Source organism: Pinus tabuliformis, chromosome 8, assembly GCF_031772625.1.
Source record: "Pinus tabuliformis cultivar Carrire ecotype Pingquan chromosome 8, CPIR1, whole genome shotgun sequence".
In the NCBI taxonomy this organism is placed as follows: domain Eukaryota; kingdom Viridiplantae; phylum Streptophyta; class Pinopsida; order Pinales; family Pinaceae; genus Pinus; species Pinus tabuliformis.
In genome coordinates, this window is record NC_142294.1 from 111300267 (window position 1) to 111317804 (window position 17538).

Genomic DNA, 17538 nt, shown 5'->3' on the forward strand with positions numbered 1-17538 from the left:
TGAACAATCTCCATGGTACTCTGATATCTGTTATGTGTTACAAAACCTGTGTGCTCCCCCAGGACTGTCCAGAACTAAGTCTAGGTTCCTAAAAATGAAAACATCTAAATTTTGTGTGATAGATGAGAATCTACTCTGGAAAAACCATGAAGGTATTTTGCTGCACTGTCTTCTTGAGAGTGAAACTGACAATATCATGCAAGAATTCCATGCTGGAAACTGTGGTGGACATTTGTACTGGAAGTCCACCGTAGACAAGATATTAAGGGCTGGTTATTACTGGCCCACTATGTTCTCCGATGTGAAGAAATTCACAACATCATGCCACAAGTGCCAACTGTTTGAAGGCAAAAGACAGTTGCTGCCACTTCCTTTGAGGCCCATTGCAACAGAGAGACCTTTTCAACAATGGGGCTTGGATTTCATTGGAGAAATTCATCCCTCATCTTCAGGACAACACAGATGGATCTTGACAGCAACAGACTACTTCACCAAGTGGATTGAAGCTGCCCCATGCAGACAAGCAAATGATTCAGTAATCATTCAATTTTTGGAGAACAATATACTGGCTAGATTTGGCTGCCCAGACAAGATAATAACAGACAATGCTGCTGCCTTCAGATCCAAGAAGATGGTGAACTTTTGCCATAAATTTCACATTACTTTGGGCCATTCTACAGCTTACTATCCTCAAGGAAATGGTCTTGCTGAATCATCAAACAACAGCCTGATAAACATCATAAAGAAAGTGCTGGAAGAGAACAAAAAGAACTGGCATAAGAAACTAGTAAATGCTTTATGGGCAGACAGATTAACCACCAAAAGATCAATTGGGACCAGCCCATATGAGTTAGTCTATGGATTAGAGGCCAGATTTCCTTCATCACTAGGAGTGCCGGTTATGAAACTCCTACAAGAAAGCCAAGCAGAGCCAAATGACATGCAAAGAAGGATTAACCAGATAATCTGTTTACAGCAGACCAGAGAACAAGTTTTCAGCAGAGTGCAGATACTACAAGAGAAACTGAAAAAGGCCTTTGATAGACGAACCAAAGCAGAGGATTTCAATGTGGGGGACAAAGTTCTAAAGTGGGATGCAAGAAGAGAAGAGAAAGGAAAACATGGGAAGTTTGATTCTTTATGGAAAGGACCATTTTCTGTCCAAGTAGTACAAGGTAATAACACTTACTTCCTAAAAAGTTTGACTGTGACTGAAATGGATGAAGGTCCTGTCAATGGCAGGATGCTGAAGCACTATTTTGACTGTTCACTATGATAGAAATTCAGAGGTTCATTGTATATATGCAGTTGTACATATTCCTTTTTGATTTAAATTGTATAAAGAGGTTTTCCCAAATGCTGCACCTAGCAGCAACAGGCAGATAGAATCAGAGGTTCTCCAAGAAAAGGCACACAATTTTGACAGATTATATGCAGCAGGTTTCAAAGACAAAAATGGGCAGTCAAGGAACAAGGCAATCTGACCTGTTGTTCTTGGTCTTTCAAAAGAAAAACCATCCCCATGTGGAGCCACTGTTGGATACCTATAGTAATAGGTTTCATATTTCATGATTGGCAAGAGAAAAGCCAAATATGCTCTGCTCTGGTATCCAAAGATCCCATATTTCCTAGAAAGCAAGAGCTGGGTAAAGTGTTTCAAGTATTGAGGACCTTATTTCAAATTTTGTGGATGATTCAACAGTCTAATCTGGATCATGCCATGTTTCAATTTTGAGTTGTAGAATAGAGAAAGAGGTCTGTCCAAACAGCTTAATCTTGGCAGACAAGTAGTTTAGGTAGAGAAGCAAAGGTTCCCAAAAGTTTAATCTGGGACCTTGGAAGACATAAGGGTAGAAGTAGATAGAGAGAAAAGGAAAAAGCCAAAGAAAAGAAAAGGCAATTGAGGGTTGCAAGTCCAAGTGCCCCTCCAAGAAGAAACAAAAAATGCTAGGCAAATAGTTGGGTAGGCAGTTGTGGTTGCAGAAAGAATATGATCACCATTACACAGGCATCAATAGGTCTCTTGCCAAGGCAATAAAGCTATCAGCAAACAAAGTGGTGAATTCCATGAAATTACAGCAAAGAGGATCACTAACTTCTTTTCTTTCCCTCTCTAGTCCATCACTAACACCCCCTTTCTAATTCCCCTCCTTCATTCATATTAACTCCTAATTCTACTATATAACCTCCCTTATCTTACCCCACCCCTAATAGTATTAACACTAAGGTGTATAAAACCCCAAATCTTATGTATATTCCCTCCCCTAGGCATAATAGCCGTGTATTTCTCAAAAGGGACCAAATGGCATCTCGCCACTTTGGTGAACCTATTCCACCCTTTTTCCCCTTTGCTGCAAGTTAATTTGCCATCAAATCACCTCTGCATTGCTAAAACCCCCTTTCCAAACCCATTTTGCCCATAAAACCTTTGCAAAGGTTAATGCCCGCCTCTGGCACGTTTCCCAATCCTACCGCATTGTGGTTGAGCCAAAACATTTGCAAAAACCCACATAAAACCCATAAAGTTTGATTTTTCCGCCCGCAGTATTAAAGGCGCATGTTTCCCCTCCGCCAGCCGTCGGATCAAGCCCATCAGATCCGACGGCCCACAGCAATATCGGAGCGCTTCCCGTGGCTGCACGTTAACTTCCGGGAAAGTGACGTTGTGCCTTGTCACGCCTCCTCCACGCGTCGAGCAATGAACCATCTCGGAGCCCGCTCTGACAGCCCCTGCGCCGTACCTAAACCGCCCCGAGAAACCGCGGCGGTTAAGGCTTTAACCGTGACCGCTGCACTGTAACCGCCACCTACCCGCCGCTGACTCGCCGCCACGTCCTTGCCTGCTCGTACCTGCCTCTCCTATTGGCCCACCTCACTGCTGACTGGGCTGCCACCTCGCCGCCCCCTTGACCAATCACCCACTGCCACGTCGCCCGATGACGTCAGCTGACGTCACCTCACCATGACCCACCAATGACGTCATGCTGACGTCAGCAGGAAAAAGCGCCAAATTGGTAAAATAACCCATATTTACCAATTTTACCCGTGTTTTTACCATTTTACTGTGATTTCTGCTGATCGCTCTGCATGACCGTTTGAACTCAAATTTTCGCCAGCCAGTCGATTAGCCCGGGCGACCTCCTCAAAAAGCAACTGTGCACCTGTGTTTCAACCTCTGCTCGTCGAATTACAGGTATTTAGACCATTTCGCCCTCCATACGACCTTCATTAAGCTCAGATTTGCTCAGAGGGATAATAGAACCATAAAAACGATATTTACACCGTTCATTTCCCTCCATTCATCCACCATTGTCATTGTGAGGGCCAAGAAACACCGGCAGAGCTTTAGAAACCTGCAATTCGCATATAACCTCTGTAATTCTGCGTTTTCCCAGCAGAATTCCTAATAGACATAATTCACCCGGTTGGAGAGTTCAGTTAGACCACAGAGAGGTTCTGTCACTAGACTCCAGTAGTATTTCAATTGCTATTGAGAGAATTCCCCTTGAATACTCAAAACCTCAACTGTTTCCACAGAAAACTGCCTCCAGACTGTGTTTTACTATTCCACCTATCTACCTACAATTATTGCAACTTGAAGAGCTATGGAGACCCCCATTGCACTGAATATTAAGCCTATCAATGCCCCTCACCAGGAATTAGCATGGAAAGCCCTGGGGGACATGGACTACCAAATGCTGGATTGGTTCCCCATGGGAACCAAGTATAATGTGCTAATGTTGAATGAACTAAGAGCCCAGCACCTCAGTGGGGCAGATATCTTGGGGATTTGGGAGTCAAATTTGCCCATATACAACCTTCCCCAAGTCAATCCAATGCCAGAGCTTATTTATAGCTGCCAGGAATGCTATGACCCCAGCCAAAGAGCAGTCATGAGCCCCACAGGCCTAGTCCTGTTCCAGATCACCCCAGAGAGCATAAACCAGATGCTGTGCTTCAATACAGCCAAGAAATTGACCCCTCTGTCCATGCAGAATCTGATTAACACAGGGATCAAGCTGTCCAGTGACCAGATTGTCAAAATCGACCAACTGTTTGTCACACCAGGCTCTGAAACAGTCAGAACCCCTCCTATTGGGTACCATTGTCTGAATGAGTTGGGCAGAATGTTGGTGGATCTAATTGGCTATGTCCTAGGATTCAGGGGGCTGGAAGATGTAGATGAAAGCATAATGGCAATGCTGTCCATATTTGCCCCTGGTAAGCCTCCAGCTGTGCAGTATGATTATGCAACTTACATAGCAGAGAAAATCCATGATCAGTTCATGAATTTGAAAAGGGAGAGACTGTTCAGGTACAGCTCCTATATATATCATTTATTCCTTTTCTATCAGCCAGCTACCTTCTCTGTTCCTTTGAGGCCACTCAATGCCCAAGGAAGCCCAAGATCAGTTGTTTTCTGGACCTCTGTTTTTCATTTTACCTCAGTATCACCCTATACATACTGTGAATTTATTGATTTATTTGTTCATCCGGCCCTAACAGCTCTGCAAGGTACTCCTCCTCCTAGATTAACCGATGAAATGAAGAGGATTCTACATTTGAACAAATCTTACAATATTGGCAACTGGTACTTCTACCAGAACCACACAGTCATTAGGATATATGGCTGTGAATTGAACCCATTTAGATTGCCAAGGTATGTCCCCATGAGGCTTTTTGCCTTAGAGTATTTCAGGCAGTTTGGGAACTCAGATTACCTTCACTTTCAGAGTAGAAACAAGAAGTCACAATTGAAGGTAAGAAGTCAGCTAGGTTCCTTCCTGTATAACAAGAAAGAGGAAGGGTGGAAAGAGGCACACAGCATCCTGGAAGGCCTCAGATTGCAGACCAGTTTTGAATGGATTCCTTATGACCCCAATCATTCTATCTCCCTCAGGAGAATTAGATACAAATTGGGCAACTATGCACATAAAAGACAACCTGAAATTGAACAGTATGCCAATGCACTAGATTGGGAAGAGGGTACACTAGTAGAACAACTCACTGAGGTAGAACTACTTGAGAAAGAAGCTAGGAATGTGCAAAAAGAAACTGACTTGGAAACTTGTGGACAGGTGCCCCTCTCCTACAGAAAGCAAATTGGAACAGCTGCTAGATCTTCAGCAGCACAGCAGCAAACCACTGAGAAGACATCCCAGGCAGCAGGCAAAGACAAAGGTAAACAGGTGGAACAGCCACCTGTATTGACAGAGGAACAAGTTGACACCTTGCTACAGCAGCAAGAAGAAATGGAACAGCAAGAACTGGAGCAGCAACAAGAAAAAGCACAGTCCAGTGAACAGCAGCCCTTGCAGCAGGAAAAGGGGACAGATTTACCTAGTAACACTGAACAGCAGCCCCAAACAGAGGTGCCTCCCAGGACAGACACCAATGTAGACACCTCAGTCCTCCAAACACCACAGAAGGAGGATGTGACTAGGAAAAGGGAGAGAGAGACCCCCCACACCTCATCCTTCATCAGAGGAGAGAAGAGACAAAGACTGAATGACTCCCAAGAGGAGGACATAGCAGTAAGGCAAGCCATGGGCATGGGCCCACCCAGTGGAGAACTTTCGGCCAGCTCATCTCAGCGAGGACATGACATGACTATGGGAGGAGAGGTCAGCTCCTCCGGTCAAACTAGAAAAGGGCAGTCAAGTATAAAACAGCAATTCATTGACATCAAGAGGAGGAGTGATCCAATAAAAGTGCAGCTGTACGATCACTTGTTGAACCTAGCTCCTAGCAACCAGCAGAGACTCATGTCTGCTTTCGATGTGAGTGAAGGCAAAATGATAATGAGCCACTTCATGCCCACAACTTTGCAGCCTCAGTCCACCTCAGACTATCTAAGAACCAACATGGAGGTTCTTGCCAAAGACATACACCCCATGGACAAGATTGAATTACATAAGCAGACTGGTGAAATGGTGTATGCCTCCCTGGCAGATGAGACATTGGAGAATTATAAACTAAAGAGCAGCCTGGACAACACAGCTTCTCAGCTGGAGTTAGAAAGAGCATCATCACAAGCCAAGGACAATAGGATCAAGTCCTTGGAAGAGGTAATTATAGAGATAGGGCATGATCCTAAAGATGTCAAAGGCATCCAAGAGCTCCTGAAGATAAGGGATGCAGACATGGCAGCCCTAAGAAAGAAGATCAAACTCCCGGCCACCATCCATCCACAAACAGATGAAGTTGCCCAGCAAAGGCAAGAAAAGGATGCTACAGATCTGCTGGTGTCCTTATACAAAGAGCTGGTCAGGACTCAGGACCAGCTAGGACAAACTGAAGCTGCAAAGGCAGCACTGCAAGAAACCCTGAAGCAAAGAGAAGAGGGCCAACCCTCCCAGCCTCCTCCTGTCATAATAAATCTTGAGGAAACCCCTCCAAAGATTACTCCTCCTCCTCAGCAAACAGAAGCTACAGCACCATCCACAGCAGCAACAACTACAACATCAGAACAGGCTGCTAGTTTAGACATGCAAAAGCTGCAAGCTGAGATCCAAGCCATGGAATCTCAAATGAAAGAGCTGGATGAGCTTAAGAAAACCTTGACTAAGGTAAATGAAAGGTTTGACAAGAGCAAACAGAATGAGGCAGCCAAGGACAGAGAGGTAAAAGCTCTTAAGAGGAGAATTGCTGAACTAGAGAAGGAGCTTGCACTAGAAAAGGTGACAGCTGAAATGAAAGCAGTGCTATGGAGCAATATTGGGAGGTCCATTGCCAACCAGTGGCAATATATTGAGACCATGGATGAGCAAATGGTGCTCATCACTAAAGCAAACAAAGAAATACAGAGAGCCAGGGCAAGCCTCGGACACATGCCAGAAGCTGCTACTAGGATAATCAATACTCTGAACTATAAGACTAGCTCTCAATTAGCTGTCATGGGAATCACTAACAGGACAGAAACAATTGCTGTAGCCAAAAGAGTCATTACATTGAGGAACTTGGTTGGAACACTGGAGAGGAGGACACAGGATATGCAAACTGAAATCAACAGATTCCTGGAAAAATTCGTGGCACTACAGAACAGAGGCCTCCCCAGCATTTTAAGCAGTGTAGGAAGACTGCTCACCCTAGAGAATTACAATAAGAGAATTGATGCCCAGGCAGTAGCAGAGATTGCACAACCACCCAGCACTTCAGCAGAGCCAGGGCCAGCCACCGGGCAGAGTATGTATGACAGAGTGGAGAACCTGTTTTTCCTCATGAATGAAGTTGACCATCTGTTTGATACACCACCTAACTTCTTCAAATTCACAGAAGCAGATGAAACTCTAGGGGCAATCTTAGCACACCAACTGCCCACACAGGATGCCTGGAGAAATTTGACACAGACAGTTTTGTCAGGCCAGAATCAGTAACGCCATTTCTACAGGCAAATAAGCATACATGCGCAGGCACAATTTTGAAGAAAGATATCTACAGAGAAGAGGCAGTGGCTGAGCCAACTCAGCAGGACCATTGACTCACCACAAGCAGCAGTCACAATCACAGGTGACAAGTCCAGGATACAGCGTACAAAGCCTTAAAGACAGATCTTCCAGCATTTATTCAGAATATCTCGACCGACTTAGCTGTTCCCAAAGGCTAAAATATCTTCTGACAGAGCATTGAAATGCCTGTACTCTGTAATCAATGCTGTATTAAATTTTGGTCATAATATCTTAAGTAGTTGGTAAGAATGTAAAATCTGAGATAACTCAGAACTCAGATATTTTGTAAATCACCGCAAGTATATATTGACCCTTCACAGCAGTTGAAGGGGTTGTTGCAATTTTCTTTTGAAGAGCTCTTGATCGTTGTAATATTTTCAGAGAAGTAATACAAAGGAAGAATGGAATTTCCAAGGCTTGGTGTTCTTTGATGTATTGTGGTGAAAGATGAATGTTACAGGATTCCAGGGTGTTGCATAAAACAGCAAGTATTCTCACATCTCTTTGTTATATGTTTTCGAGTCTTTTGTTCTCTTTTGTTGTTCAAATGCATTACACTTGATAGCAAGGTGAAAGGATAGTCCCAGGATTTAACCATGTTTACCCTGGACTCAAACTGAGCTATTATACATGTTTTCCTCAGATACAGTGACAGAATTGTAATTCTTAATTGCTGCATTTCAAAACTGTGTCTTTTACTGTGATAGGCATTCTCAGGGATTCAATTTTTGCCCCTGAGACCTCCGTCTTTCTCCTCTTAAAGTTGTCTGTTGGAAATATAGACAATAAGTGAAAATTCTTAAATGCTTTCACTGTTTGTGTTACCTGTTTCCAGCCATTTAATCAAAAAATCTGTTCTATTAAACACTCAAATGGCCCTGTAAGTTCCATCTTTCATCTCAAAATTTCAAACACATATAGCCACAGACTCCATTGCCCAATGGTACTCAACCTCTCTGAAAACTACATCACTAGAATCTAAAAGGAGTTTCATCAACCAAAACATAAACAAAACCAGTGTATGATAGCTAGCCTAAAACCCTATCATAAACAGTTACAAATCATAAAGAGAGAGCCCTCTCTGATCACAGTTTGGCTAGAAACAGTGATCCAAAGATTGGTTAGTGGTTACCCCGGCCGTATTCCCTTGGGAGTCATAGGGAACAACCTGGGTGTTAACAGGTGCAGTGGCATTTGAACCTCCGATAGCTCTATTTTCTGCCATTCTTTCACTTTTTTCCCTTGCGATAGTGTTTCTGATAGTTAATATACATGAAGACTTAGAGGTTTTAGGATCCATTTTGGATCACGCTTCCATAGAGGAGTTAGCTCTAGATGCTTATGAAGAGTTGGTGGAGGACACAATTTTGTAGAAGAGGTCTAGAGCTACAAGATAGGGGAAACATCACATTTGGTAGATTGGGCTAAAAGGACAACTCTAGGAAAATAAAAATTGTACTCCAAGGAGAAGGTAGAGGAAAAATTCTCTCACCTCATTCAATAAAATATTTTTAGGACCAAAATCATCCCAAAATGGGGAGGTATGATCATAGATTAGATCATTATATTGTTTATCATCTATCTTGATGCTTTCAAAGTTGAAAATTTGGAGGAATCGGCTTGTAGGGTCATTGTTCGTGGCAAGTCCCAATTTGGATAATTGGGGTCTAAAACCTTATGGGTCCATTTTGAGAAATTAACCAATGATTTTTTGGTTCAAAGCTCTCCCACCTATGAACTAGACCATGTGATGTTATTCTACAGTTATAGACCTTTCTAACAATGTAAGAATCATGCCAATTGGAGTTGTTATGTATAAGTTATGCCTCCCTCAATTTGACCTACCATGTTTTCCCATGATGGTACAAGTGGATGTTATGTTAGCCCCTTACTCATGCATGTGGGGACTTTGAAGAAGACTCTAGAAAGGTTAAAGTTGTAACTCTAGTTGAGAGTTGAAGGAGTCAAAGCTGGCCTCTAGTTGGTTATCAACCTATGTTAAAACTAGAGCACTATGAGGAGAAGGGGTTCCATTATAATTGATTGTATCATGTTCCATAGTAGAGTAGAGAAACTAAGAGTGGGAGTGAGAGAGCATAACAGGGACTTAGTGTTCTATATTATCCTAATATGCCACAGGTCTCATGTAAATCCATAGAGAGTGCCTTCTTCTCCTTTGTACTTGTATTTTTCCATTCCAGAGAGAAAAGAGAGCAAAGCAGTCTCACCCTCTAGTGGGGTTTGCTTATAAGAGATTCTTGGAGCAAATATTTATATTCATTTTGGATGGTGTGTGATAGTATTATTTGTGTTCTAATTTTCGGATTTTATATATTTCATGCATAAGAAAAAATTCAATAATTAACAAATATGGAATTTAAAGGAATTTAACCTTCATTGCATAGATTTCACATTATTTTATCACAATTGTTGTGACAAACTCTTCAATAAAGTATCCATGGTAGCTTACATATCAACTACTCATGAGAAATACTCATTTATCCTTTTGTATTGTGAAAGGTGACATCTCAAATGAGACATTGAACAACTCAGATTATACATTTTTTAAAATCAAATTCCATTAGGTTAGCCCAAGACCTATGTCAATTATTTTGTCACCCTCTTCAAAAATTTGTGTTTCAATTGGATTGTGCTTCTTAGTTATTGATATTTTTCAAGTCATTAGGGTTTCATGATATTTATTTCATAAGGACTTATCATGTCACTAGGCTCTTTGTAGCCCAAAAAAGAACAAAAAAAACCAAAAAACGACACGGAGTGCAATTCTCTAAAGTTTTAGAGCAACCACAAAGTTTCTTACACTAAAGTTTTAGTGCACACAAACCAAAGTATGTTAACCCTATTTTGTAAAGTGACACATTAGGACAGGTTTTAAAGGGCACATAAAGATCAATTTCTACCATGTGTATCAAAAACTCTAAACAATTTTCCATAAGATACCCATGTTACATCAAAAACAATTCTACATTAGGTATCCATCTTGCACCCAAAAAAAATTTCCATGGGATTGGTATGATGCATATAAGAATTTGAAGCCACGTGACTTGTGGCTGTTCTGACTTAGAAAATCTTACAACTTAAACATAAGCTTGCACTAATCAAATCCTGCAACTTAAACATAACCTTGCACTAAATTACGGATATAGGCAAGACATTTTGTGTATATTTAAAATGGTTATTTATTAATGTTTTAAAAGTTATAAAATGTATCAAAATATTTCTTCAAGTTTTCAAGGGTGACTTTATTTTGTTTCTAGTTTACAGAAAACTTTATAATTTCTACTTTAATAATCAAAATACTAATTATTTAAAAAAACTGATTTATTTTCATTATTGGTTAGGAGGATGAAATTTAGGGAAGCATATTTCCCTGAAATTTTATTATTTATTCATTCCCATAGATGACTATTGTTGACTATTGTTTTAGATTACATTTTTCTGATCACTCCATTACAGGCTGAAACTGGAGCTGAGGTTTCTGGTGTCTTAACGGTCATGACATTAGGCATGTAAGTTGAGTATTGGTGTTAGATTTGACCAGTTGTTTGCATTTAAATCCCACAGTTATATTCCATGTTTCTTACTATTATGTTTTCATATTCTTGCAGAGTTTATGCAGCATCGAGGACAATTTTCAAGAATGAAAGTTGGCAAAGGACAACTTTCAAGAGTGAAGCTCAACAAAGCTTATATCACTTTTGGTAATTCCTTTTTTAATGTTTAAAGGATTTTATGATTTTGTTTAGAAAAATTATCATATTTATAATCTCTTGATTTACACATTCCCAAAAAGGCATTTGTTGTGGAACCAATTATAGCATTTTAAAGAGTAGGGACTCTCTGATGGTCGTATTAGTGGTTTCTTAGTGATTGTTGTAGTTGAGACTTATAAAGGTTACATAAAGGTTGTAATATGATAGCCCTATTGTCAACCATAATATTACTCCGGAAGTGTCTCAATGTGACATACCACTAAGGTATATCACATTAAATGTGACATCATAACAAAGTCAACTTTATGACCTTTGTAATATTGCAATGTGATATTACATTGAAGTCAATTATATCATCAACTTAAAATATATTTAATAAGAGATATAATAAAAATAATGAGTTAGTGAGTTATCTATTTTGTAGATAAGATATATATACGCCTCTTACATTACAATTTATATTATAATGGATAAATTAACTTAAAAAATATGTATAAATAAAATTTGATTAAAAAAAACAGTTTATGGAAGTAACACTTTTCAATCGACAAGTTGTTTATGGAAGTAACACTTCTTAATCGACAAGTGTAATGAAAATAAGTGTTATGTAACAAGATATTTGAGGTTTAATTCTTCTGACTTTCTCGTGTCTGTGGAAGGGGTATACGTAGGCCAATAAAAATTTTCAGGATGGAAGTTTATCTTAAAGTTTAGAAATTCTGGTGAATCTTACTAGTCCATAATATGCAATATGTATATCTATAATTACTTAACAATAGTCTATAAAATTTGGTGATTTTTAAGGTAACACAATTGTAAAATATAAATTTAAAGCAAATCATTTTTAGAAAAAAGGGAAATTGCCGATTCTTATAGTAGTCATAATCAACCCATATCAAGGGAATATGAAAGTGACCTAATTATTGATTCCTCTGATAAAAATAAATAAAAACATTTATTTTAATGATTAAATAAATAAATAAAATGATACTTATAAAATAATATTAATATAATAACAATATTTTTTTAAATATAATTCATTTTATAACCTTTATTTTTTGAATCCATGATTTCTTTCATATTTTATTAAATAGTTTACATTTAAAATCATTAAAATATTTACATTTTAAACTAAGATACTAATCCATCTACGTAGTTTTATTTACTTTTCTATTATTTTAAAATATTTCCTACAAAATTTAATGATATAATATAAGTATATTATATTTTTTTATTTTTTTTAAATAAATATAAGTTTTTATAGATTTATATGTTTTTAATTTTTTTATATTATTCATATATATATATATTTTTCTAAGCTCAAAGAATTTATAGTACTATTAAAAATATAAATTTATAATATTGATCCGTGTTATTAGTTTGTCATTGGGGAAATTGGACTAGTAGCATAAACATAAAACTTTAAGATTGTTCTTGTTATTCATGCTCTTTTGAACTGACGAGACAAAAGAAGTAAAATGATTTGCAAGGAAAATACTACATGAACTAAAATACATTGTTGCATTGTTAGAAATTATACTATGAGCATGAGCATGTGCCATGCAACCTTTCATTATGCTCATTTTTTTGCCTGATCTAGAAGTTGGGGTTCTCCATATGTGTTTGACGTTGAGGGATCTATGCATGTGATTCTCTTAGTCAAGGGCATGATTTTGATGTTAATGCTATCTATTTTTTCCACAAGCTCAACCATATAAATGACCATTTCCTATTGAGTGTCATCCATTTTTGTGAGGATTATTCCCATTAGATTTTTTGTGTGCTAGTATAGGTTGATAGTCCGCATATAATTAGAAGTGTTGCCTTTGGTGGAGTTTCCTACATTTGGTATCCAATATTTTCTCTCATGGTCCACGTCTGTGTCTGGGATGAACCTTCGGGTTTGTCTGGATTGCACCTCTACATTAGATATTTCTCTTTAGATAGCTTCATGGATGATATCCCTATATCTCTCCATGGCTTCCATGGAAGAAGATTATGCTTGGGAGCCTCGAAGAGATAGGGGACAAAATTTGGGAGAGGGGGGAGGCCCATGTTGTTCCCTTCTGCCACAATGAGATGGCCTAACAAGAAGATGCCTAACTATATTTGGGTCAAGGAAATAAATAGATAGAGTAGGGGTGGGGGAAACAAGTGGATAGAATGAAGAACGAGCAGGGAGAGATAAAGGAGGACTTGGAGAAGGAGGGATAAGCGAAAACAAAATAATGAAGCAACGAAGGATGGGCTTGGCCAAGAGGGGAGCCTATACAGAGAACTAATGGTTAACAAGGAGAAAACAAAGATTTGGGGGGGGGATTCAGAGAGTTGTAGGAAGAAAGAAACCTCCCAGATACACATGCCTTAGAAAAGGGACAGAAATTCAAATGCCAAAGAAGCCCATAAAAGATAAAGAACCTGACTCAAAATGATGCAAAATCAAGATAGAATTGTAGGGCAAAAGAAAAAAAAATCGAAATTGTGAGAGAAGGTCCCACTATGATGAATTACGCATAAAGGTGAGATCAACCTCGAGTTGTTGAGATAGACAAGAATGATCATATCCTTTGGCCTCTTATGCTCCATGAATTAGCATTATCAAGCTAGAGTCACCACGTTTGCTCACTCTCTTCCATGGCTAGCTTGTTATAAATTATTTGAGACATTTCTTAGTATCCAAGCCTTCATCTTCTTTTCATTTCTTTGCATGATGGGCTTGCCTTGACCTATATTCATCCATGATTAATCCCTTGTGTCCTTAAATGTGCAGACCATTACAACTTTATACCTTCCCAATTTTTTGCACACTCCAGGTATGTGCTAGTGTTACAAAAATTAAGTTTCCAATTTTGTTCCATCATGCACAATGGTGGGGTGGCCATGTAGGTTGCTAGGTGGAGGCAACCTGCTTCCTTTTATTATTTCATGGTACAATTGTATCAAGGTTTATATACTGTTGTAGATGGGCAACCCCCGTGACGATTAAAGTATTTATGTATGATTTTATTGCGGGTTTATTTTAGTTTTTCTAAAGTCAGTTGCATCTAGTTTGAAACCAGAACCTCAAATTTGTAGTCAAGTCTTTCATTTGCTAACTTGTTTGTAAGATTTTGTGGTTAGAATTTGAAGAGAATATGTTTGGAATATGATCCATAGTTTCATTTGTAAGTTGAAATTTCGAGTCCAAAATAGGACCCATCATCAGGATAGAATGATTCAGAATATGATCAATAGCTTCATTTGTAAGTCAATGTTTTGATTCTGAAATAGGACCCATCATCAAGACATAATGATCTAGAATATGATCCATAGTTTCCTTTTCAAGTTGGCATTTCGAGTCCAAAACAAGACCCATCATCAAGAAAAAATGATTCGGAATATAATCCATTGTTTCATTCAATCTAGAATATGAATCACAGTTTCAATTGTAAGTCAATGTTTTGAGTCCAAAATAGGACCCATCATGAGGATATAATGATATGGAATATGATCCATAAATTCATTTATAATTCAACGTTTTGAATCTAAAATAAGACCCATTATCAAGATAGAATGATCGAGAATATGATCCACAATTTCATTTGTAAGTCAACATTTTGAGTTCAAAATAGGACCCATCATCGAGATAGAATGATATGAAATATGATCCACAGTTTCGTTGGTAATTTGATGCTTTGAATCCAAAACAGGACCCATCATCAAGACATAATGATCTGGAATATGATCCATGGTTTCATTTGTAAGTCGACGTTTTGAGTCCAAAACAAGACCCATTTCTATGAAAGATTGATCTAGAATATGATCCAAAGTGTAAATGTTTCAAGTCTAAAACATGACCCATCATCATAACATAATGATCTAGAATAGTATCCATAGTTTCAATTCTAAGTCAATATTTTGAGTCTAAAAAAGGACCCATCATCGGGAAAGAATGATCTAGAATATGATCCACAGTTTCATTTCAAGTCGATGTTTCAAGTCCAAAACAAGACCCATTAATAGGACAAAATGATCTAGAATATCATCCACATTTCCATTGTAAGTCAATGTTTCATGTCCAAAACAAGACCCATCATTAGGCCATAATGATCTGGAATATGATCCACAGTTTCTTTTGTAAGTTGATGTTTCAAGTCCAAAATGGGACTCGTCATTAGGATAGACTGACCGAAATGTGATCCAAAGTTTCATTTGTAAGGAAATGTTTCAAGTCAAATACAAGACACATCATCAAGACAGAATGATCCAAAATATGATCCATAGTTTCAAGTCCAAAATAAGACCCATCATCAGGACAAAATGATCCAGAATATGATCCACAATTTCATTTGTAAGTCAACATTTCAAGTCCAAAACAAGACCCATCATCAGGACCAAATGATTCGAAATATGATCCACAATTTCATTTGTAACTTAAAGTTTCAAGTCCAAAACATGACCCATCATTAAGAAAGAATAATGTGGAATATGATCCATAGTTTCATTTGTAATTCAATGTTTCGAGTCCAAAATATGACTCATCATTAGGAGAGAATGATTTGGAACATGATCCATAATTTCATTTGTAGGTTGACATTTTGAGTCCAAAATAGGACCCACCATTAGGACATAATGTGTTGAAATGTGGCAACAAGAATATTCCAATTTTAATTTGTCCTTGAATTAAAATTGAGAATTAAAATTCGAATTTAGTCTCACCAGTTGCTTGAGATTTATTTTTTTTCATTATGGATTAATTAGTTGGAGAAATTCAAGTTAGAAGTATTTCTGAAGTCATGCAACAATTATCCCTTAAATTAAGGAGATTATCCCTTAATTAAGGAGATAAGATTGAGTTATATTTGAGTTGTAAGTAGTTATCTCAATTAACTGAGTTATGTCCAGTTAAATTAGTTCGAAACAGTTTGAGGAACAAATTGTGAGTTCAGTCAGTTAATGCATGCATGCATCAAACTAGTGTACTCCAGATAACTGAAGATTCTCTCATAAATAACTCATGCATTTCTATTTAGAGAAAGACCCAGTTAAGATTAAATACAGGGACAATGTACTATCAGTTGGAAGAATTTTCCTAAAAAGGAAACTCATACATGCAGAAGGAATAAGGTTCGTTGAGGATTGTGCAGTTTTACAGGGTGTGAGATCAATGTGAGTGATCAATGTTACACTTGGTAATAGTAGGATCACCCAGGAGAAACATCGCAAGGAAATAGGAGGCTTGGAGGGTTGAGGAGAAGGTTTGTGAGAAGCCTTGTTTGCCTGTGAGCATCCAAGAGGATTGTATTGAGAGCTAGCTAGCTATGAGAGCTAAGGCTTTGTGTAATATTGATGTATTTCCACGTTGTATGATAATACAGATAGTGGGGGTTTTAGCTGAGGCTTTCCCCTGAGTATTTTCTATGTTTCATGTGCATTGATTCTTCTTCTGGTTATATGTGTTCCTCTTGATCTTGCTCAAATCTATTAAGCTTTCGCAAGTTTGATTGTAGAAGTAGATTAAGTATTTTGCTTTAGTTATATTGCAGAATTAGGTTAATCCACAGTCAGAATTTCCGCATGGCATCAGAGAAAAGGTGATCGAAGCTGTGAACAATATACTAAGAAGGGAAATTCGAATTTTGAAGTTCTTGGTTGCAGGTACAAATCGAATTCATCTCATACTTCAGGTTGGTCAATAGCGTTCTATGGCTTGAGACTCGAGTATGCCTTGGATGGAAGCTCGAATTACAGAGCATGGAAAGATCACATGGAGGCTGTATTAGAAGAAAACGGCTTGAAGGATTTCATTGATCGAGAAATCCCAAAGCTAGCTTCAACTAATGCACAAGAGTTGCTGAGTGGAAGAAGTGTGTGGCAAGGGCGAGACAGATCATCCTTGACAGAGTTTGAGACCATATTGTCTCGAGTCTCCATGGGAAGGATACTCCATATTCAATGTGGAAGACATTGAAGGACCTCTACCAGAACAGTAGCCACCAAAGGAAACTGGCGCTCAAGGATAAGCTTCGGAGAATCAAGATGGAGAACGACGATACTATTTCCACATATCTGAACAAGCTCACCACATGTAGAGATGAGCTTGGAAGCGTGGGAATAACTATTGGTGATGAAGATATGGTGAGTCTCACTCTCCTCGACCTTCCAAAGAGTTGGAATAGCTACCAGGACTCTGTGAATGGAAGGGAGAAACTACGGGATTGGGAACGACTGTGGTCGGATCTCATGCAGGAGGAGATCAGGAGGAGCACACGAGATGGTTCTTCATCCAAGTATGATGAAGAAAATCTGGCTTTAGTAGGTAAGGCAAGGAAAGGGAAAGGGAAGGCTTCCCATTCCAAATCGAATTCTTCTCATGG

The 17538-nt window shown here is 38.6% G+C and overlaps 1 protein-coding gene across 1 annotated transcript in view; it reads left to right on the forward strand.

Moving 5' to 3' along the window:
- LOC149234376 (sodium/hydrogen exchanger 8-like) overlaps nt 1-17538 on the forward strand; it is a 1053364-nt gene that overhangs the window by 260194 nt on the left and 775632 nt on the right. The window contains exons 8-9 of the mRNA XM_089371820.1: nt 10926-10978; nt 11078-11170. Of these exons, the coding sequence (XP_089227946.1) occupies nt 10926-10978; nt 11078-11170 (146 nt within the window). The remainder of the gene's footprint in view (nt 1-10925; nt 10979-11077; nt 11171-17538) is intronic.